Source organism: Amblyraja radiata, chromosome 22, assembly GCF_010909765.2.
Source record: "Amblyraja radiata isolate CabotCenter1 chromosome 22, sAmbRad1.1.pri, whole genome shotgun sequence".
Lineage (NCBI taxonomy): Eukaryota > Metazoa > Chordata > Chondrichthyes > Rajiformes > Rajidae > Amblyraja > Amblyraja radiata.
Genome location: NC_045977.1, coordinates 43,150,666 through 43,174,563, shown reverse-complemented (window position 1 = coordinate 43,174,563; position 23,898 = coordinate 43,150,666). Strand labels below are relative to the sequence as shown.

General features: G+C 45.1%; 2 protein-coding genes across 5 annotated transcripts in view; one reads left to right on the top strand and one right to left on the bottom strand.

Annotated features, from left to right (window-relative positions):
- Positions 1-1,342: 1,342 nt before the first annotated feature.
- gde1 (glycerophosphodiester phosphodiesterase 1) lies at positions 1,343-23,518 on the bottom strand. Of its 3 annotated transcripts, none has more exons than XM_033041213.1 (6): positions 23,149-23,518; positions 13,008-13,183; positions 9,307-9,412; positions 6,591-6,683; positions 6,228-6,436; positions 1,343-2,723 (listed from the first exon to the last, which is right to left on the bottom strand). In XM_033041213.1, the coding sequence occupies exons 2-6, from the start codon at positions 13,112-13,114 to the stop codon at positions 2,579-2,581; spliced, it is 660 nt and encodes a 219-aa protein (XP_032897104.1). In that variant the 5' UTR covers positions 13,115-13,183; positions 23,149-23,518; the 3' UTR covers positions 1,343-2,578. The 3 variants fall into 3 exon arrangements, with proteins under 3 accessions (XP_032897104.1, XP_032897105.1, XP_032897103.1); XM_033041214.1 differs by having other exon boundaries at positions 23,173-23,518; XM_033041212.1 differs by lacking the exon at positions 23,149-23,518 and adding an exon at positions 18,370-18,740.
- ccp110 (centriolar coiled-coil protein 110) overlaps positions 17,816-23,898 on the top strand; it is a 29,559-nt gene continuing 23,476 nt past the window's right edge. Inside the window, exons 1-2 of one of the 2 annotated variants that reach the window (XM_033041206.1) lie at positions 17,816-17,983; positions 22,809-22,914. The gene's annotated coding sequence lies outside the window, so the exon portion shown is untranslated. The remainder of the gene's footprint in view (positions 17,984-22,808; positions 22,915-23,898) is intronic. The other variant, XM_033041207.1, reaches the window with a different exon arrangement.

Below are 23,898 nucleotides of genomic sequence, written 5' to 3'. Positions count from 1 at the left end.
TCAATGCGGTCTGCCGGGAGCTGCTGCTGTACACACTTCCTGCAAACGTAGTCACCAGGGACACCGACCATATCCCTGATCTCCCACATGTTGCAGGCTGAGCAAGCCACGGGGCCAATCTCCACTGACATATCTTACTCCCAAATTAACTCTATATTAAATATTAAAAAACACAAAACTTTATCCTTTAAACTTTACTAATAAATACTGTACACTTAACTCCCAGAACCCTTAACCTGAAGGCAGAAATGTAAAAATGTAAACCCGGTCCTCTTCCACCAATCAGAGGCTTCCACCAGACTCCTTCTCTGGAACGTTGCCGATTTTGGTGTCAGGTCCCTGGGCCTCTGTGAAAGCAAGTCCCGCGATGTATTTTATACTTACAGCACAAGTACTCCTCCCCTCGCACCAACGGCTCCCTGGGCCTCTGTGAAAACAAGCCCCGCGATGTATTTCTCATCAGTTTTCTCAATTATGTGAACATTTCACAGGTAATAAAAAAAGTAAAATTCTATAGTATAATTCTCTAAAGTAGCAGAATAGTTATGCATTGAAAACACTGAAATGGTTTAGCCATTATTGTCTGGTCAGAGAACCTAAACATATAATAAGTTTTATTTTGTCCATGTCATTCTGTTGCATCAATGGCAGGGTGTTGAGGGAGAGAACTTTGCCTTCCTTGTAGGACTCCATCATTGTGATTTCACCTTGATACCTGATGTAAGCATTGTCAAGTAATATTACAAGCACATGCGTATTTCTACGCCTGTTGTCTGCCCATGTAGAGAGGGGATGTGATTATCTCACGAGAGGTCCCTCCAGGAATTGATCAAATTGTTTAACTGCTGCTGAATATATGAAGTGCTCAGATATGAATAATCATTTGTTGCACTTTGAGTAATGCAAAAATAGGGCTTAATTAAACATATCAGCCTTTATTTCCAATTCAGTTCTTGAGAATTGACTTCCTTCATAGGACAAAGCACTAAATGTTGAAATCTACCCGTTATGTAATCAGCATGCAGCAAGCCAATCTGTCCATCAGTCCACAATTACAGTGAAAGAATGCAAGGAATGTTTGGAGCCAGTTGTGTGCATGTGTTACAAAGTTGTTTTGCAGAACAAAGTACAAAAATGTATTTGAATTATTTTGTTGTTGAAACTAGGAATTTTGGTGGAAGCTAATTATGTTTCTGCAATATCATGTTTGTAGCAAATATGTTAGAACTAGAACATTGTGCATGTTGAGTACGTTCTCTCGTTTCACCCCGAGCATGTTGTAAGACATACACTATTCCTCAGTTCCCAGATTCAGGTACACCATGGCACTGACAACATTAAACACATTGTTTTTCTTGTTTAATTTTGAAGAAACACAAACTGTTTGGATACCATAGATATTTATTCATACAGTAAGCAGTGATATTTTTTAAATTAGCACTTAAATATGAATTTAAAATGCAACCCTGAGAAGAGCTTGATCATCAGCAAAGTTTGCGGATAATAATTGACTATCTAATGCACTGAGTTTGCTATCAAAGCAAATACAAACGTACAGCTGCAAGATGAACGTGAAGATGTTCCAGAGGTAGAGAGTGTACGGATAGTGCATTAACAGTTCCCTTCACTGCCGAACGGAATGGGTATCTCAGCAAAACTACCAACCCACAAAGCTTAAAGCTTCACGAACAACCGTTGGTGCGGTTTAATCAAGGTCAACAAATATAGTTACAACATCGGTGATAACGGCTTGGAATATTTCCAGAATTAGGGGAGTAAACAATTCTGCCTGTCTGTTGCCCGTCCATTGAAGGCTCACTTGCCTCTTCCCAATTTGTATTGTTTTCAAAAAAAGGTACAGGAGGATGTTGACATGAAAAGTTACGGGAGAATTTCACACACATTCAAGCAAATAATTTTCAGCTATTCTCCAACGAAAGTTAAATAAGTTTTAAAACTGCCCATTCATTTGGAAATAGTGCAAGAATTCCTTTCACTCCTTTGATCATTTAACTATTTTAAGTATATTAAAACAATTGTTTTAAAGAAATATTGAATATCAATAATGTGCAAAACGATAAAATACAACAAATGAACGGTAGATTTTAATCCCCCTTGGATGCTGAGCAGCTGTATAAAAATGTATTTGCTGGCCTCGGTTTGGTGAGAGAGAATACAGGGAGTACTTTAACTCCACAGTTTCTTGCTCACTACCAACCATCTGCCTAGCTAAAACTGATTACCCAAATGGCACCTAGTGAGAGAAGATCAGAGAAGGAATTCTCCATAAAATCTATGTGCACTGAATCAAAATCCCTTTAACCACGCAATTTACCTCAAATGCCATTTAATCCCCGATCGAATGATAAACAAAAGTTGAAAGACATAGAAGTTTAGTGTTTTGCTGCCATTATTTAACGCTGACATTGTGTTCAATTGACAGCATTAACAAATTATTGAAGATTTTTTATCAAACTCCAAAACTCGTCAGCTTTTTCCATTATCAAAATACAAATAAAGAGACTAATAACCTGTTTAAACCTTGGTACAATTAGGCCATTAAATGTACACCACAATTTCAGGGAGGTGAACAAGTTTCAATAAGGGTGTCTGTAATGTAATGACACTGGAGGATATTTTCATAGTATCGTTTTTCATCTGCATAATTTACTGTCCAGGCAACCACATCAACACCTCTCTCAGCCCAAAACCGAGCGTAGTCTCTGTGGAAAGTGAACACACAAAGTTTAGGATAAACTGCTATTTAAAAACAATGATTTTATTTCCATTCTATTGAGACCTTTAATTCTTTTCCACCTTTCCATAACTGGAAGTTAAGCCTCCATATATTCGTCTACTAATCACTTTCTGTCCTCCTACTGATGCCAGTGCCACTAAATTTGTGTTCAGTTAGTGAGCAGGGAAGGCTGCCAATAGTATTTTGTACGGAACCCGCCAAGTCCAGTCTTATGGAATGGAGTGGAGACATATCTGATTTGTGGTTGTTATAGGTAAACACTTATTTATTTCGACTGTGACCTCATGACAGCTGCAATTATAGACGGATTATTAACTTGAGGCACATTATTAGGTTCCTGCCCCATCTTCCCCAAACTAAATGTAACATTAAAAATCTGGAATAGGAATATTGAATCTGTTCAATCATTTAATAGAAAGCACAGTTTTTCAGGCTTCCAGAACTTTTCTTACAGGAAAGTATTTTTTGAGATCGTTCCCAAATTGTTCAGCTTTAAGTTCACATCATTTTTGTTTTTTTTAATATTATTTTCTCGGGAGGCGGAATTATCTATCCTACACTATAGTTTAGTTTATTATTGTCATGTTTATTGAAGTACAGTAAAAGCTTTTGCTCGCATGTTATCACAGAAAAGACTATGCATGAATACAAGCAAGATGTTCACAGTACACAGATAATGGGTACAATATTGTGCAAGATATAACATTGAAGTCCAATAAAGTGATTAAAAACAGTTCAAAGGTCTCCAATGAGGTAGATGAAAGGTCAGGACTGCTCTCTAGCTGATGGGAGGACCATTCAGTTGCCTGATAATAGCTGGGAACAAACTATCCCTGAATCTGGAGGTATGTGTTTTAAAACTTCTCTGAGACTGGTCCTATCTTCAATGCCTCCATCAGATCGCCCACAATCTCCTGAACTTCTCAAACATCCAACAGCATCAAGCTGAGGAATGGAATATTAAAGACCCAGGGTTCTCAACATGCTGCACAATTTGTTTTATGTGTAGTTCACAAGTCATTTCAGAAACTAGCCATGTTACACAAACTGGGAGGCAAATCAACCGAAATGCAAATAAGAATTTCAATGTTCCATTGTCGATACATATGACAACTAAACACTAAAGTCTTGAAATGTTCAATCTTATTTGAGTTTCATGGAACATTTTACTTTGTTCCAATGTCAGAAAATAGAATGTGTTCAATATTCAAGGAATTGTTTATGGATAATAAATAAATGTGAATTACTAGAAGAGAATATGTAGACACTCCAGGAATTATTTTGTATTGATCTTGATCTTAAACACATAAAAATATTTACTGGATTTATTTCCTTCCCATTAAACTGCAGACAGCACACACACAGCAACATTACAGGAGACACTTTGCATGAGAAATAACATTTAGAGTCATAGAGCGTGGAAACAAGCCCTACGACCCAACTTGCCCACACCGGCCAACACGTCCCATCTACGTGAGTCCCACCCCCAACTTCCCCACACCGGCCAACACGTCCCAGCTACTTAAGTCCCACCCCCAACTTGCCGACACCGACCAACACGTCCCATCTACTTGAGTCCCACCGACCAACACGTCCCACCTACTTGAGTCCCACCCCCAACTTGCCCACACCGGCCAACACGTCCCAGCTACTTAAGTCCCACCCCCAACTTGCCCACACCGACCAACACGTCCCATCTACTTGAGTCCCACCGACCAACACGTCCCATCTACTTGAGTCCCACCCCCAACTTGCCCACACCGGCCAACACGTCCCATCTACTTGAGTCCCACCAGCCAACACGTCCCATCTACTTGAGTCCCACCCCCAACTTGCCCACACCGACCAACACGTCCCAGCTACTTCAGTCCCACCGACCAACACGTCCCAGCTACTTCAATCCCACACCGACCAACACGACCCATCTACTTCAGTCCCACCTGCCTGCGATTGGCCCATAACCCTCTATACCTATCCTATCCATGTACCTGTCCAACTGTCTCTTAAATGTTATGATAGTACCTGCTTTAACTACCTTCTCTGGCAGTTCCTTCCATATACCCACCACCCTTTATGTAAAAACATTATGTGATAGGAGCAGAATTAGGCCATTCATCTCATCAAGTCTACTCTGCCATTCAATCATGGCTGATCTATCTCTCCTTCCTAAGCCATTCTCCTGCCTTCTCCCCATAACCCCAGACACCCGTACTGATCAAGAATCTGTCTTAAAAATATCCAACTCTCTCTTATATACATCCAGTGAATTGGCCTCCACAGCCTTCTGTGGCAGAATTCCACAGATTCACTATCCTTTGAATAAAGAAATTCCTCCTCATCTCCTTCCTTAAGGAATGTCCTTTAATTTTGAGGCTATGACCTCTGGTCCGACACTTCCACATCCACTCTATCCAAGCCTATCACTATTTGGTAAATTTCAATGATGTGTCCCCTCATCCTTCTAAACTATAGCGAGTGCAGGCCCAATGCTGTCAAACGTTCATCATGTTAGCCCACTCATTTCTGGGATCATTCTTGTGAATCTCCTCTGGACCCTCTCCAGAACCAGCACATCCTTCCCCAGATCCACGACCCAAAATTGCTCACAATACTCCAAATGTGGCCTTACCAGCACCTTATAGAGCCTCAGCACCTTATAGAGCCTCAGCATTACATGCCTGTTTTTGTATCTATTCCTCTAGAAATAAATGCTAGCATTGCGTTTGCCTTCATTACTACCGATTTGACTTGCAAATTAACTTTTTGGAAATCATGCACTAGCACTCCCAAGGCCCTTTGCACCTCCGATTTCTGGATTCTCTCACCCCTTAGAAAATAGTCTACGCCTTTATTCCTACTACCACAATGCATGACTCCACACTTTCTACATTGTATTCCATCTGTCCACTCTCCCAACCTGTCCAAGTTCTTTTGCAGAGTCCCTGCTTTTTCGACAATACCTGCTCCTCCACCTATCTTCCGTCAGGTTCCTATTAAATATCCCCCCCCCCCCCCCCCCACAACTTTAAACCTATGTCCTCTGGTTCTCAATTCCACTACTCTGGGAAAAATAATGCATTTATCCAATCTATTCCTCACATGATTTTGTACACCTCTATGAGATCACCCCTCATCCTCCTGTACTCCAAGGAATAGATCCCAACCTCTCCCTGTAGCTCAGGCCCTCATGTCTGGCAGCATCCTGGTGAATCTTCTATGTACTCTTTCAAGCCTGACAACAAGTTTCGTACAACACGGTGACCATAACTTTGCTTTTCTATTTGGGTACAACTTTTATCCTCATCAATGCAAAGGATTGATTTGAATCAATCACATTACCTCATCACATATCGTATCAGGCTTTTTTACATTTCTCACAAGGTAATTTTAATCCAATGATTCAGAGGGTACTATTCATGAGCAACAAAATAAGTTTTTAAAGAAACAGTAAAAATGTTGTGATACTTACAATGATATGAAATTCTTTTGCACTAAAAACGCAGAAACACCAAGCAGTTTCCACAAGAAGGCGTGGTGTGACCAGTCCAGAACCACGTCCAGGAACATGTACACGTATTGTTTGTAGCCATCGTATTTGGCTTTCCCGTTCCCATGGAAACTCAAACTCCAGGGTCGATGGGTCAGGGCTGTGATCACATTCTGGTCAGCCTGCCTCATCTGCAATAGTGTACACAATAAACAAATATATCAGCATTCAACCAATTTGTATGTAAAAATATCTGTGACAGCTTTGTTTAATCCTCCGCAACTTGCAAGTGCTGTTACAGAACCAACAATAAGTTACTATGATGGAGATTAAACAATGTAATACCTTGAAAATGACCATTGGCTCAAAGGAGCACACAATGCTCCTGTTGTACAGTTCAGGAAACTCTTTGTACATCTCTTTCAAGGCAGTAGAAGCCTGAAAAACAAACACATCAGACACTCACTTACAATTTTACACTCATGTCATATCTATGATTGAAACATTATTTCATTTCTGACATTTACTCAACCACAAAGGAAGTGATCGGGATTGCCTTGCCAGCACATGCATAGATCCGTAGCGACTGTAACCCAGGGGATCGATCGCACTGAGTTATCTGTACGTGTGACAAGAGGAAGTGACAAACCTCGAGGAAATAGAGCAGGATGGATGGATTTAGGTGGAGATGGAGCAGAAGAAGAAAGTGCCAGGGAAGCAGAGGTACTATTCACCATGTTGATAGACATATTGTGCCCGCACACAACACCTTCTCTCCCACCCTCCTGACCTGTGGAATACTGCATCTGGCAGCAGGTTGTTTCTCAGACTGGGGATCTTTGACCACTGATGGATGTGCTTGGTTCCCACTTCTCCTGTATCTATATTAATGATTTAGGTGGCCTGGTGATCATGTTTGCACATGTTGTTATCGTGGACAGCGAAGCTGGTTGTAAAATATGAGATGATATCGTTTAACTGAGAACGTGGGCAAGGGAATGGCAGGTAGAATTTAACTCAAACATGGAAAAGGGATTCATTTTGGGAAGTTAAACCAGCGCAGTGCCCTAGGAGTGTTGTTGAACAGAGAGACATAGATTGGGTGGTGAAGAAGCAGACGGAAGATTGCCTCATTGACTGAGTACAAGAGTTGGGACATTATATTACAGTTGTACAGAAGGCTGGTTAGGTCGCACGGAGTATTGTGTGCAGTTCTGGTCACCACAAGGCAGAAAGGATGTGATTCAGTTAGTGTGGATGCAGGTAAGATTGACAAGGGTGTTGTCTGGATTGGAGGGTTGATGTTATCAAGAGAGATTTGATCCCTGGAGTGATGGGGATGGAGAGGTGGACAGAATATGAGAGGAAAAGATAGAGTTTACAGCTACTGTCTCTTTCATATCATTGGGATGTCTGAAACTAGAGGGCATAGGTTTAAGGTGAGAAGAGTACATTTATCACAGCGTCAGTTAATGTCTGGTATCTATTATCCCCACCATGACAAGGTGCAAAATCAGAGCACATGGTATTGAGAGTAGGGTATTGACATGGATAGAGAACTGGTTGGCAGACAGGAGACAAAGAGTAGGAATTAATGGGTCGTTTTCAGAATGGCAGGGTAGTGACTAGTGGGGTGCTGCAAGGCTCGGTGCTGGAATCCCAGTTATTCACAATATATATTAACAATTTAGACAAGGGAATTAAATGTAACACCTCCAAGTTTGCGGATGACACAAAGCCGGGTGGCAGTGCAAGGAGGATGCTATGATGCTGCAGGGTGACTCGGTTAGGTTAGGCGAGTGGGCAGATGCAGTATAATGTGGATAAGGTTATCCACTTTGGTGCCAAGAACAGGAAGGCAGATTATTATCTGAATTATGTCAGATTAGGAAAAGGGGGGGAGCAACAAGACCTGGGTGTACTTGTACATCAGTAACTGAAAGTAAGCATGCAGGTACAGCAGGCAATGACGAAATCTAATGGCATGTTGGCCTTCATTGCGAGACAATTTGAGTTTAGGAGCATGGAGGCCTTACAGCAATAGACAATAGGAGCAGGAATAGGCCATTCGGCCCTTCGAGCCAGCACCGCCATTCAATGTGATCATGGCTGATCATCCCCAATCAGTACCCCGTTCCTGCCTTCTCCCCATATCCCCTGACTCCGCTATTTTTAAGAGCCCTATCGAGCTCTCTCTTGAAAGTATCCAGAGAACCGGCCTCCACCGCCCTCTGAGGCAGAGAATTCCACAGACTTTAAAGGCAGTTGTAAAGGGCCCTGGTGCTACTGCACCTGGTGTGTTGCGTGCAGTTTTGGTTTCCTAATTTGAGGAAGGACATTCTTGCTATTGAGGGAATGCAGTGTAGGTTCATCAGGTTAATTCCTGGGATGGCGGGACTGTCATATGATGAAAGAATGCGTTGACTGGGCTTGTATTCACTGGAATTTAGAAGGATGAGAGGATATCTTATAGAAACATATACAATTCTTAAAGGATTGTACAGGATAGATGCAGGAAAAATGTTCCCGATGTTGGGGGAAGTTCAGAACCAAGAGTCACAGTTTAAGAATCAGGGGTAGGCCATTTAGGACTGAGATGAGGAAAAACTTCTTCACCCAGAGAGTTGTAAATCTGTGGAATTCGCAGCCACAGAGTGCAGTGGAGGTCAAGTCATTGGATGTTTTCAAGAGAGAGTTAGATTTAGCTCTTAGGGCTACGGAGTCAAGGGATATGGGGAAAAAGCAGGAACGGGGTACTGATTCTGGATGATCAGTCATGATCATATTGAATCGCAGTGTTGGTTTGAAGGGCCGAATGGCCTCCTCCTGCACCTATTTTCAATGTTTCATCCGGACCGTTCCCTCTTCTCACTGCATGGTGAGCCGGGAGGTACAGAAGCCCGAAGTCCCACAGGTTAAGGAACAGCTATTTCCTACAACTGTTAGGATCTTGAACAGACCGTCAAAGCCCTAATCCTATCTTGACATCCAATCTGTGCAGCCCACATCTAGCACTCATACAGTACATAGAACGGTGCACCCTAACATAAAAAGGCATTACCTGAGCTGCGTGACCTTTGACATCAAAGTAAATTGTCATGTTGGTTTTGAGAACTTCTACAAGAGCTTCCCTCAGTGTTGGGACCTTCTCACCCAGATACTTCTTGCTGCAATAGAAAATACCGGAATAATTACCAGGAAATAAACACTGAATTGCTAGACTTTATTCTGAATTTGGCAAACTCATTGCCAAAACCAAGTTATGCTGTCTATCGGTTTAATTATCTTATAAAGAGAGTTAATAATCTATACATAACTAAAACTCTGATCTTGTGCTCTTCCGGTTTTGCGTTTTTTTCCTATTTGGGCAAAAATGGTATGTGATACGCTACGATTTTTCGCCACCTTACTCACCATTCTCCTGTGCTTCAGGGGCAACAAGTTTTGTTCAGATTTATGGTATATTTAAAAGTTATTAAGGTTTAAAAATCTTTAAAACCGTGCATGCGCAGATTGGTCCCCTCTCCTGTCAGTCGCTGGGACGGCGACGTCCCTCCCTGCACCATCCCCGCACTGATTGGCCGTGTCCGCTGTCAGTCACGGGCGGCACCTGACTCGCCCAGTGAGGAGAATATAAAGCTGAAGGAGCGGAGTGAGCATCACTAACGCTCCACCGGCTGGAGCTGCGTCTGCAGGCACCTTCGTGGTGCCGAGCGGCCGAGCCCACTTCACGGCCTCCGTGGTACCTAACCGCGGGCGCTGTTGGCCGCTTTGTCCAACCCGGGCTTCTACTCGCAAGGCCCTGGCTGGGGTTCCACGCGCCTATCCAGGAAGCACTGAGACCACGGCGGTGAGGCCATGCGACGATGAGGTCACGGCAGCTGTGGGGCCTCATGGCTACGGAGCCGCGGTGGGGCCTTGCCGAATTTCAAAATCCGCGGAGAAATCTATCTCTGCCTCTTTTTTCATTTTTTTCCTGTCTCATGTCTGGAGGGGGGAATACTTATAAACAACAATAGTTTATTGTCACGTGTACCGAGGTACCTGTACAGTGAAGAGCTTTTGTTGTGTGCTAACCAGTCTGCGGAAAGACAATACATGATTACAATCGAACCATTTACAGCATATAGTACATGTCAAGTCTTCTAATGTTTTTGCAGATTCCCCGCTTGAAAGGGATTTGATTTATCTACCCCGAAATGATGAACTGGATTCACTCAGACCAAACACTTCTTTTCCACCTTTTATTTTCTCCTCCTTTTATTTTGGCAGATTTGTCTTTAGCAGTTTTAGCAGTTTTAGCTGCTTAGTCTTTAGCAGTTTTAGTCTTTACCAGGTGAAAAACCTTTAGACACAAAGGCAAAAAATATACACATTACTGTAACCAAATATAAATAACAGAAAATTACATGTATCTAACATTCCAACTCATAGCAGCCATTTTGTTTTTTTAAATAATTTTCACATTTCATTAAATGAAAAATACAAATAATGCCCACTACTGTTACCAATTTTTTAGCTTAATATCATATGAATCTTTACTGTTTTTTAACACATTTTATCATATTTTTTTAAATGCAATTATTTAAACTAACACCACACATAGCATATAAGCATTAGAAATCAGCTCACATTAGTCCTTAACCCCACAATGAAGCAGGATGCACTTTACATAGACAACAAACACTATCATCACCCTGTCATCTTGGTTAACAAACACCACCAATATTTCAAACTTTCTCAATCAACACGTTATCCAGACAAGTTTCTCAGATATTAAAGGGTTAAACAGAGTCTCTGGGGCTGCAGTCTTCGGCTCAGTTCATTTAGAGTTCAGTCCTTACCGGCTGCCAATCGGGTCTGTAGAAAATCAGTCCTGCTTGCCTTTTCTGGCTATCGCGGCAGTCTTTTCGGACAGTCCTTTTGATTTACTGTTCAAGTTTTGCCGCCCGCAAGTCTCTTCCGTCTTCTTCCCTGGCTTCTGGTGCTGTGTGCCCTTTTGACCCCCGGGCAGAACTCGGCAGGCTGGGGTTCTGCCCACTTTAATCACTGTCTCGTGATTTCAATGCAGCATTTCTCTGCACCTGTTCTTTCATTTCAGTTTGACTTGACAGTACATAAAAAGGGAATAATGTTTAGTGCAAGATAAAGCCAGTAAAGTCTCCAATCAAAGATAGTCCGAGGGTCACCATGAACTAGATAATAGTTCAGGACCACTCTCTAGTTGTGGTAGGATGCTTCAGTTCCCTGATAACAGCTGTGAAGAAACTGTCTCTAAATCTGGTCGTTTGCGTTTTCACACTTCTATACCTTTTGCCGGATGGAAGAGGAGAGAAGAGGGAGTGTCCAGGGTGCGACGTCCTTGATTATGCTGCTGGTCTTGCCTAGGCAGCGTGAGGTATAAATGGAGTCAATGGAAGAGAGGTTGGTTTGTGTAAATGGTCTGGGCTGCGTCCACAATTCGCTGCAATTTCTTACGATCTTGGATGGAGTTGTTCCCAAACCAAGCTGTGATGCATCTCGATAAAATGCTTTCTACGGCGCATCTTTACAAGTTGGTGACGACATTTGGAACCAATATTTGAGATGTTCCGCAATATAAATGTCACCACATTGGCAGGAGCATTGCAGCAGAGTTCCAGAATAAAGTCCTGACTCTTCCAGACGAGCTCATGTCAGAAAAATGCCTCATGTGAGCCAACAGCAGACTGTGACCACACAAATTCCAGATTACACAGTTACACAGCCCACATCATTCACTGTAACTCTTCTAAGATGCTGCATGGAATGGAAGGGGATTTTTTTTAATCCTAAGGCTTCTTTTAAGTACCTGCAATCCATTTAGATATTTTAAAAATAATTGAAATTGTTAATATTGCCAATAATAACAATATTATTATTAAAATAATATTGCATTCAAATAAAAGAATGTAATGTTATTGTCACTGATCTTGGGCACTGAATGTAAAGTGGTATCTGTGACAGCAGTGATTACACTGTGATTAGACTAGTCTGTGTGAGTACACTCTGATTACATACTGTAGTCTGTGTGATGTACACTCTGATTAGACTGTAGTCTGTGTGACACACTATGATTACGTACTGTAGTCTGTGTGACACACTATGATTATGTACTGTAGTCTGTGTGACACACTATGATTACGTACTGTAGTCTGTGTGATGTACACTCTGATTAGACTGTAGTCTGTGTGAGTACACTCTGATTAGACTGTAGTCTGTGTGACACACTATGATTACGTACTGTAGTCTGTGTGACACACTATGATTACGTACTGTAGTCTGTGTGAGTACACTCTGATTATGTACTGTAGTCTGTGATGTACACTCTGATTACGTACTGTAGTCTGTGTGAGTACTCTGATTACGTACTGTAGTCTGTGTGAGTACTATGATTACGTACTGTAGTCTGTGTGAGTACTATGATTACGTACTGTAGTCTGTGTGAGTACTATGATTACGTACTGTAGTCTGTGTGAGTACTATGATTACGTACTGTAGTCTGTGTGAGTACACTCTGATTACGTACTGTAGTCTGTGTGAGTACTATGATTACGTACTGTAGTCTGTGTGAGTACTATGATTACGTACTGTAGTCTGTGTGAGTACTATGATTACGTACTGTAGTCTGTGTGAGTACTATGATTACGTACTGTAGTCTGTGTGAGTACTATGATTACGTACTGTAGTCTGTGTGAGTACTATGATTACGTACTGTAGTCTGTGAGTACTATGATTACGTACTGTAGTCTGTGCTTTGCTGCTGGGTCCAGTTTCCGGACATCTTCGAAGGTCAAGTGATCCAGAGAGCCGGTACCGTCCGTTGTGCGGTCCACAGTGCTATCGTGCATCAGAATAGGGACCCCATCTGAAGTGAACTCGACATCAAACTCCACACCAGTAGCGTTATTTTCAGCAGCCTAGATAAAGAGTATAAACAGTATGTCTCATGGTATTCATTAGATCACGTATGCAGTCAACGAGGAAGTATTGTAACGTTGAAACTGCCGAGAATGTCAATTTTACCGTAAATTCCAGTTTCTAAAGTGGAAATACAGTTTTAACTAAATAATTAGATTTAATTATTTAATACTTAGCTGGACATTGTAACACCTTTCACTGCAAGCCTTGAATGGCAATTTCAAAACTAATTTAAGTCTTTCAATGTATTGGATTCCTGATCGAAATGTGTATAAAGAAACTGCAGATGCTGGTATATACCGAAGATAGACACAAAGTGCTGGAATAACTCAGTGGGTCAGGCAGCATCTCTGGAGAAAAAGGATGAGTTATGCTTTAGGTTGGGACCTTTCTTTAGATTGAAGAAGGCTCCCTACCCGAAACATCACCTATCCTTTTTCTCCAGAGATGATGCCTGACCCGCTGAGTTACTCCAGCACTTTGTGTCTATCTTCCTGATCAAAATGTTCCTTAAATTTAAAGAGCAACTTATTGGAAACTATACAAAGCCTAACAACCAGAAACCAATTGTCCCAGTTAATTTGGTTGCGAAATTGAGGATTTTGTGCCTGAAAAGGATTGCAGTCTCACTGTATGCACCCTTCTCCACCAGCCAGTCTGCTTTAGAGCTACACATCATCATCAGTCACCACTTCTCATCACCTCTGACAGCAGTGCTGCACTCACCTCAGTGGAGTGGAGCTAACCCACAGGACCATTATGTTAGGTACACAAAATTGCTGGGGAAACTCAGCGGGTGCAGCAACATCTATGGAGCGAAGGAAATAGGCGACGTTTCGGGCCGAAACCCTTCTTCAGACTGATGGGGGGTGGGGAAAGAAAGAAGGAAAAAGGGAGGAGGAGGAGGAGCCCGAGGGCGGGCGGATGGGAGGGTGGGAGGAGACAGCTAGAGGGTGAAGGAAGGGGAGGAGACAGCACAGGCTAGCCAAATTGGGGGAATTCAATGTTGATGCCATAAGGACGCAAGGACCCCAGACGGAATATGAGGTGCTGTTCCTCCAATTTCCGCTGTTGCTCACTCTGGCAATGGAGGAGACCCAGGACAGAGAGGTCGGATTGGGAATGGGAGGGGGAGTTGAAGTGCTGAGCCACCGGGAGGTCAGGTAGGTTATTGCGGACTGAGCGGAGGTGTTCGGCGAAACGGTCGCCCAACCTACGCTTGGTCTCACCGATGTAAATCAGCTGACATCTAGAGCAGCGGATGCAGTAGATGAGGTTGGAGGAGAGACAGGTGAACCTTTGTCGCACCTGGAACGACTGCTTGGGACCTTGAATGGAGTCGAGGGGGGAGGTGAAGGGACAGGTGTTGCATTTCTTGCGGTTGCAACGGAAAGTGCCCGGGGAGGGGGTGGTGCGGGAGGGAAGGGAAGAATTGACGAGGGAGTTGCGGAGGGAGCGGTCTTTGCGGAAGGCAGACATGGGGGGAGATGGGAAGATGTGGCGAGTGGTGGGGTCACGTTGGAGGTGGCGGAAATGGCGGAGGATTATGTGTTGTATTTGCCGGCTGGTGGGGTGAAAGGTGAGGACCAGAGGGACTCTGCCCTTGTTGCGTGTGCGGGGATGGGGAGAGAGAGCAGTGTTACGGGGTATGGATGAGACCCTGGTGTGAGCCTCATCTATGGTGGCGGTGGGGAATCCCCGTTCCCTGAAGAACGAGGACATTTCCGATGCCCTGGTATGAAATGTCTCATCCTGGGAACAGATGCGGCGTAGGCGGAGGAATTGGGAGTAGGGGATGGAGTCTTTACAGGGGGCAGGGTGGGAAGATGAGTAGTCCAGATCTTTACAGGGGGCAGGGTGGGAAGACGTGTAGTCCAGATCTTTACAGGGGGCAGGGCAGGACCATTATGTTATGTTTATTCCAGAACCAAGTCCACTCCAGCCTCCATTGTTAAGCTGCAGAAGGTGCTTGGAATGCACCAAATCAGAGGCCAGGTCCGCATCCCTGTTGAGAACAGGCTTTGCAGACAGACCATTCTGAACCGGTACACAACACTGCCTCATCATAACACTGCCTCATCATAACAAACAGATGAAGATTCATTACCACCTTCAGCTTCTTGGGACCTCATTGAAACTTCCCGAATTGTGAAAGGCCTGGATAGAATGGATGTGGAGAGGATGTTTCCACTAGTGGGAGAGTTCAGGACAAGAGGGCAGAGCCTCAGAATTAAAGAACGTGCCTCCAAAAAGGAGACGAGGAAGAATTTCTCTGGTCAGAAGGTGGTGAATCTGTGGAATTCATTGACCCAGAAGGCTGTGGATGCCAGGTCAGTGGATATTTTTAAGGCGGAGATAGATAGACAGATTCATGATTAGTACGGGTATCAGGGGTTATGGGGGGCAGACAGGAGAATAGGATTCAGAGGTAAAGATAGATCAGCCATGATTGAATGGTGGAGCAGATGATGGGAGGAATAGCCTAATTCTGCTCCTATCACATGAAATTATGAAAAGGACCTTTGAAGATCAGGTCCTCAAACCCAATCCAATGCCTCATTGTCTACTGGGTAGCAGTGATTCCCCATCGGTATGCTGAAGAGATGTGGGCATCTTCAGAGCACTGGAGGTGAGGTTCCTGTAAAATCCCCCAGACCCACCAGCAGAATACCTGCATCCTATCCCGGGCTAAATCCCCAGCATAGAGGCTCCAACGTTGCCCCCAATGGCAGGTCACCTCACTCACCCCAATGGGTAAGTCAAGGTGATTGGATGCTGGTGCAGGATTCCCAAAAAGTTAATCTGCAAGTCGAATCGATAGTAAAGAAAGCAAACTCAATGCTAGCATTTATTTCGAGAGGGCTTGTATACAAATGTAACGGCAAGGCTCTACAAGGCGCTGGTCGGGCCACATTTGGAATATTGTGAGCAATTTTGGGCACCACATCTGAGGAAGGATGTGCCAGATCTGGAGAGGGTCCAGAGGAGGTTTACAAGAATAATCCCAGGAATGAGTGGGTTAACCCTATGATGAGCGTTTGTCGGCGCTGGGCCTGTACTCGCTGGAGTTTAGAAGAATGGGGGGGGGGGGGGGGGGTGGCGACCTTATTAAAACGTACCAGAATAGTGAAAGGCTTGGATAGAGTGGATGTGGAGAGGATGTTTCCACTAGTGGGAGAGTCGAGGACTAGAGGCCATAGAGTCATAGTCTCAGAATTAAAGGACGATCTTTTTGGAAGGACATGAGGAGAAATTTATTCAGTCAGAAGGTGGTGAATCTGTGGAATTCATTGCCACAGAAGGCTGTGGAGGCCAAGTCAGTGGATATTTTAAGGCAGAGATAGATAGATTTTTGATTAGTATGGGTGTCAGAGGTTATGGGGAAAATGGGGGTTAGGAGGGGGAGATAGATCAGCCACGATTGAATGGCGGAGTAGACTTGATGGGCCGAATGGCCTAATTCTACTCCAATCACTTATGAGCTCACTCGCCCCAATGGGCAGGTCAACTCACTCGCATACAGACCAGACAACTGAAGCAGGGACCCTTCTCTCTGCTCCGCGCCAACAGATCACCAGCTGAGGGACCCACACTAGAATTTTCTCTACTTTTCCTTAAAATACGTGTGCCATCCCTACTGGCTTGTGGGTATCTCTGGCCCGTGCCTGCTCAATGTGGAGGATCCCGAGACACTCGCATGCCGGCTGCAATGACGCAAACACAGTGCACCTCCTCCCTTCACCACCTGAAGGCATCCACTGTGGGCCTACACTGGCCTTGTTAACCACTTGGGAAGCTACAGAATGGGGGGCAGCAGTAATCTTGATGGAGTGCCTCAGAATGAAACCACTTGCTGCTGCTGCTGCTGAACAAGCTCACATTCCAACCCACCATCACCCCAACACACACACAGTTTCCATCATCGCCCTGCAACCACCAGCCTCTTGAATACAACACACTAACGTGAGCAACTATGGTCATTTGTGGACTAGGTCTTTAGTTGGACTTTGGTTTTGCTTACTCAGTGTTACGATAGTTAAATTATTGCATTGATTATTATATACTACCTCTGTAATTACGTTTATGGGCCCGTAAAGCTGCAGCATATAAGCATTTCATCGTTCCGCCAGTGCAAGACAATCACACCTTGATCTTTCCCCATTAAAGCTGTCTTACAAACAACTGCTTTTCATAAACAACTTGACGTTAATGTTTATTCTAACTATAAAAGAAATTCTGAGGTATCTGGGGAAGGTTAACGTTAACGTAAGCATAACATTGCATTTGCCCACCGGCCCCAAGTGAGGACATATGTTGGTCACTCTGCCTCACCCACCTCGGGACAGCCACAGTGCGGACATAGATTACAAGACCTACACCAAACCCAAACCCAATTAGCAGACGAGGGCATTCGATCCAATTTGAGATCCCAGCTACCAAGACAGATGTGTACAGCAATTTGTTCTTCCCCCGCACAATTAAAGCATGGAATAATCTCCACCCTACTATAGTTACCCAACCAGATGCAACTAAATTTAAGGTAGCTCTTTCTTCCCAAAAACACTTTCTGGTTTAAGTCCTCCCTCCACCACCTCCAGTTTAAATTCCATTTGGAATATTTTGGAGAACCAAGAATAACTCAGTGTGTTCAATGTTCTAGCCAGCAGGCTGGCAGGGCAGCCACGTCAACATGAAGGAACAATTGCAAGTCAAACACTGATGATTTCCCACTTGGAAGATGCTGCTGCTGCAATGCCCCACCGCCAGGACACATTCACACATCAGTGCCGCTGGTCCAGGTCCCTGAGACTTTCATTTAAAGTTACAATTGACACACGCTGAGTCAGAGGTAGGGAGAGCCGAGCATTGAGCTGTCTAGAGCCGGGCCGGGCACTGTGTAGGGAGGAAGTGTAGATGCTGGTTTAAACCGAATAGACACAGAGTGCTGGAGTAACTCAGCGGACCTGGCAGTATCTGTGGAGAGATGGAATGGGTGATGTTTCGGATCTGAAGAAGGGTCTCGACCCAAAATATCACCCATTCCTTCTCTCCATAGATGCTGCCTGTCCCGCTGAGTCACTCCCGCATTTTGTGTCTATATTCGTGCGGGTACGGACCCTCTGGTCCGTCTACAGCGGGGCATTGACCTGACCAGTGCGGGCCGGGCACTCACTGACTCACTCACCAGTTTCAAGGCGGCCAGCGTGTTCTCGGGGGCATCGAAGCCGGCACCGCGGTGGGCGATGATGGAGACACGGCCGCAGGGCCTGAGCACCCGGTGGGCGAGCTCTGTTGGGACGGGTGGGTAGCGGAACAGGTGCAGGGCAGCGAGTAGCACCAGCGCGGTGGCCGGCCCGGATAGCGGGCGGCCCAGGCTACAGGCAGCGGCGGACAGCAGTATCAACACCGCCGACAGGCCGCACAGCACGACCACCTCCATGGTAGTGGCGACCCCCGGCCCGGGCGGCCCCACCTGGCCGGACCACGGGACCCGGGGACCCGGGGAGTGACCGGCGCGACCTGTGTCTGCGGCGATACAGCAGCCGGCGCCAAGCGGGGTGTGTGTGGGCGGCCCGGTGCTGCTGGGGGCGGGTGCTAGTGGCGCTGGGCTGGGAGCGGGTACTAGTGGCGCTGGGCTGGGGGTGGGAGCGGGTGCTAGTGGCGCTGGGCTGGGCTGGGGGAGCGGGGTGCTCGCTGGGGTGGGAGCGGGATACTAGTGGCACCGGGCTGGGGGAGCGGGGTAATAGTGGCACCGGGCTGGGCTGGGAGCGGGGTACTTGTGGTACCGGGGTGGGGAGCGGGGTGCTAGTGGCGCTGGGCTGGGCTGGGGGTGGGGTGGGGTGGGAGCGGGGTGCTAATGGGGGCGGGTGGGTCCGAACGCCCGGGATGAGCCTCACGTCAGTCGCCGCAACAAAGGGAGGCAGAGCAAACAATGCAGGTCCGGGAGGATCGGAGCTGATCTCCACTCCACGCTCCACACGCTGCAGCGATCAGCGGGACAGGCAGTGTTGTGCTCGGTGTTACAGCGCCCGGTACCCGGCTATACCAGGATGGCATTCAGTTGGAGAGATGCACCAGACTTGACTTACAGCAAGAGGCTGGGACTCCTTCCCTTGGAGTGTAGGAGGCTGAAGGGTGACCTTGTTGAGGTGGACAAGATCATGTGGCCACGGATAAGTGAACGCTTACAGTCTTGTACCCAGGGTAGAGGATTCTAAAACTAGAGGGCACAGGCTTAAGGTGAGGGGAGAGATTTGAGAAGGACATGACGGGGAACTTTTTCACTCGGGGTAGTCGTGTCTGGGTCGAGCTGCCAGAGGAAGCTATAGAAGCGGATACAATAAATACTTTAAAAGACACCTGGACAGTCTGAAGAAGGGTCTCGACCGCAACGTCACCCATTCCTTCTCTCTAGAGATGCTGCCTGTCCCGCTGAGTTACTCCAGCATTTTGTGTCCACCTTCGATTTAAACCAGCATCTGCAGTTCTTTCCTACACATTTTGTCCGCTCCACTGCGAAATCTCCTCAAGATATATCTACTTAGAAGAAGTTCTCCTCCTCTCTCTGGACTGATATATAGATAGGAAGGGTTTAGAGGTAAATGGGCCAAAATGGGACCAGATTGGCATGGCCAAGGTGGGCCGTAGGGCCTGTTTCCATGCTGTACAGCTCTGGTTCTGGTTATCTCGCGCAGGTCGGAGTGAGTAGAGTAGTGATTACATTTTGAAGTGGGCCTTTTTGACCAAGCTGAGGGGATCTAGTTGCTCAATCCTCTTTTTAAATGACTTAACATCGGGAGCAGCGCGTGTGTTGGGTGGTCACCTATTCAATTCCCTCATCGTCCTTGGGTAAGGGGAATATTGGTAGCAAAGTTTATTGAGATTTAGTGAGTTGATGATATAGGGACCGTTATTTTGTCTTGTTTCATGGCAGTTGCTGCTATGGGATGACGGGAGATTTGATGGTGTGATTTTGTGAATCTCCTTGAGCTCTAGGGTATCCCATCTGAGAGAAGTCAGCATATTAATCATGCTTGATTTGCGCTTGTATTCATTACATACAAAGCGGGCTGCTCGGTGTTGTACTTTCTCCAGGGTGATCTTGTTGTTGTTGTTGTTGAAAGGATCCCATACGGCTCCACAATACTCCAATTTGGGCCTGACTAAGGACTTGTAGGCATTCTCTTTGACGGATGTACTACATGCGTGAAAAATTATCTTGAGAAGGCCGAGAGTTCTATTTGCCGTGTTAGATACTTGATCAATATGCGTCGCCCAACTTAAATCTTTGCTTAATTCGACTCCTAGATATGGGTGATGGTCGACAGCAAGCAATGTATGGCTACCCATGTTGTATTCCGATAAGTGGTTTAATCTTGTGTGAGACATGCAAGGTATGAAATTTGGTTGTATTGAATGACATCTGCCAGGTTTTTCCTCACTCACAGAGAGCATCCAGATCCTTCTGTAAGGACAAGCTGTCTTCTGTTGTTTTAATTTCTCTATAACTCCGTGACTCTATGGCACTGAAACATTCCCATTGGCTAATCATCCACGCAAATCTCATTTACCAACACATGGACTCTCAGCACAGCCATTCGAGTGCAAATCTTAATTCATTTTAAACGTTTCAGGTTGGGATAGGACTAAATTAAAGTCCTGACCCAAAACGCCAGTCCATTGCCTCCACAGATGTTGCCTGGTCCACTGCTCCACCAACACTTTGGTTTCTATTCTACAGTGAACGTTGCAGGAGTGGGACCGTGCCTGTCCCTTTTCCCACTAGTGCTGTCTGTCCAAGCTGCACAATCTGTTTCTTTTATTTCAGATTTTCTCTGCCTGCAGTGTTGGGATTCCTGATTTCCCGGAGGTCCACCGCTACCCTGTGGTGATCACAACCTATTGCAGCTGGAACTGATAAAAGCTTTACTCTAGGGCACTGAAAAAGCTTTACTGTTCAGTTGATCGACGGCCTCATGAGCCGAGGAGAACAAGTCCAGATTTTTGTTTCCCTGTGTAACTGGAGTATTTAATCATTGGTATCATTGTTCTGAATGCCCTCTGCCTCCGCTCCAAGGTCCTGGCATCCTTACCAAAATGTGATGCTCAGTACGTTGGTGGAATAACGTCAAGGAAATCTAAATTGTCATCACTATTTCAAAAATAAAAGACGTCTTTCTCAGCAGGCCAAACCAACCCTGTCCCATCTTTTTACAGTACTCAACAGGTTTTGATCTAGTACAAATATGCAGAGATCTGACTGCCGTTGGTTAGTATGGGGCTCCTTATTCTACATTTAAACATGATGTGTCACTTGTTATACAGGAATCTGGCAATCTCACTCTTTGTCCTTTCCAAAGCCAGCACATCTACCAAGGTGCAATAACCAGAACTGCTCAATGTAGTTGACTAATCAATTCATTGCCACGCCGTGGAACCTCCTGAGGACCACGAATCTCAGGATCTCGTTAACTTAACTTTTGCCAAAACTGCAGGTGAAACGTTATGTCCTGTTCACTGCCATAATGTCAGTGAAACTCCAGACAAATGGCACAATGATAATCACAATGATTTTCGGTGTTTCTACAGCTTTTGTGTAGATTATGGAGGAACATTTATTTCTCAGCTATGGTAATCCATTACATTGTCTTTGTGTATACAACAAGCAATTCTAAAATAATTAGCTGCTTCTCCTGACTAATATACTGTAGTTATTAACTATTTGGATTATATTCTACCACTTCCCCTTCCTATACATTATCACCTCAACCACATTATGCGCCTGTTCACTATTCAAATTCCATCTATTTAACCTGCCTGTGCCTTTTTTCATTATTCTTCACAAGTTACAGGAGTAGAATTATTCCATTTGGCCCATTGAGTTCACTCTGCCAATCAATCATGGCTGATCTCTGCCTCCTAATCCAATTTTCCTGCCTTCTCCCCATAACCCTTGACACCCGTTCTAATCAAGTTCTGCCCTAAACGCTGAAACATCCCCACATTTGAAGCGTTTTTCTCAGATTTCCATTTCCAGATAATTTTTGCACGTGTCATCCACAATGTCCATGATAATGGGCACCGAATGATCCTGTTAATCACTCTGTTGCCATATCATTATATTTCTTCTGCATGTGATGATTTCTGGCACACTTAACTAGTCTTCGCCCCAAGGTGCAAACCAAGCACTGTGTAATATTGTCCCAATAGTGTGACACTTCTCAATTTAAAACTAAGTCCCTTGGTTCTTCATTCTCCTATCCTGGGTGAAAGACAATGTGCATTTACCCTATCTATTCTCCTGTTATGCACCTCTATATCACCCATCATCCTCCTGCACTCTGAGGAATAAAGTCCTTGCCTTCCCAATCTTCCCTGTGGCTCAGGCCCTCAAGTCTTGGCAACATCCTTGTAAAACTCTGCACTCTTTCCAACTGAATGGCATCCTTCCTAACGCAGGGTGACCAAACCTGACACGATAGTCAAAGTGTGGCCTCACCAACGTCTGGTACAACTGAAACATAATGTACCAAATCACTTTCTGATGATGGCCAGTGTGCTAAAAGCCTTCTTGATCATCCTACCTACCTACTGCACTACTCTCAAAGTGTACTTGTATTCCAGGTCCCTCTGTTCTACTGGGAGATCAAGTTGCTCAGAAACCGAAGATAGACACAAAATGCTGGAGTAACTCAGCGGGACAGGCAGCATCTCTGGAGAGAAGAAATGGGTGACGTTTCGGGTCGAGACCCTAGTTGTTCAGTGTACATTAAGTCAGTTTAATGACAGCATTGTACGGTGCCTTGAAACATTGCCTTGCTAGTCCACCGTGTGGTTATTAACCCAATCAAATTGATTTTCAATGAGATACAATTATTGTACTTTAAAAATGCGGTGGTCTCTGTAAAATTGTACACAGTTCACACATGTGATCCTTTGTACGTTGGCCATTGACATAAATCACCTGAAAGCGCACTTGGCTACTCACGGCTGACGCTGCCTCATGCTTGCCTCAGTCTCCATCCATCCCGGCTGGGAAACACGCATCTTTTGGCCAACCACTGGTCCATATAATGGAAAGGGAACATTTTATGTGAATGGACGAGCGGGGAATGTTTCAACTCGAATCTTCGCTGCCCTTGTCCGTGGAATTGAAGCTTCACCGGGTCACAGGTGGGGCATCATGGTGCGACTTTGCAGCGTTTGCCGGACTGATGAGTGGCGCCGATGGGCATGTGCCAAGTCTCTGGTCTCTGAGCCTGACGTGGGTGGTGGCGGCGGCTCTGGGTTGTGGATCACCCCCAGGGTAGACAAAAGTGCTGGAGAAATTCAGCGAAAGGGTTTCATAGAAACATAGAAAATAGGTGCAGGAGTAGGCCATTCGCCCCTTCGAGCCCGCACTGCCATTCAATATGATCATGGCTGATCATCCAACTCAGTATCCTGTACCTGCCTTCTCTCCATACCCCCTGATCCCTATAGCCACAAGGGCCACATCTAACTCCCTCTTAAATATATCCAATTAACTGGCCTCAACTACCTTCTGTGGCAGAGAGTTCCACAGATTCACCACTCTCTGTGTAAAAAATGATTTTCTCATCTCGATCCTAAAAGACTTCTCTCTTATCCTTAAACTGTGACCCCTAGTTCTGGACTTCCCCAACATCGGGAATAATCTTCCTGCATCAAGCCTGTCCAACCCCTTAAGAATTTG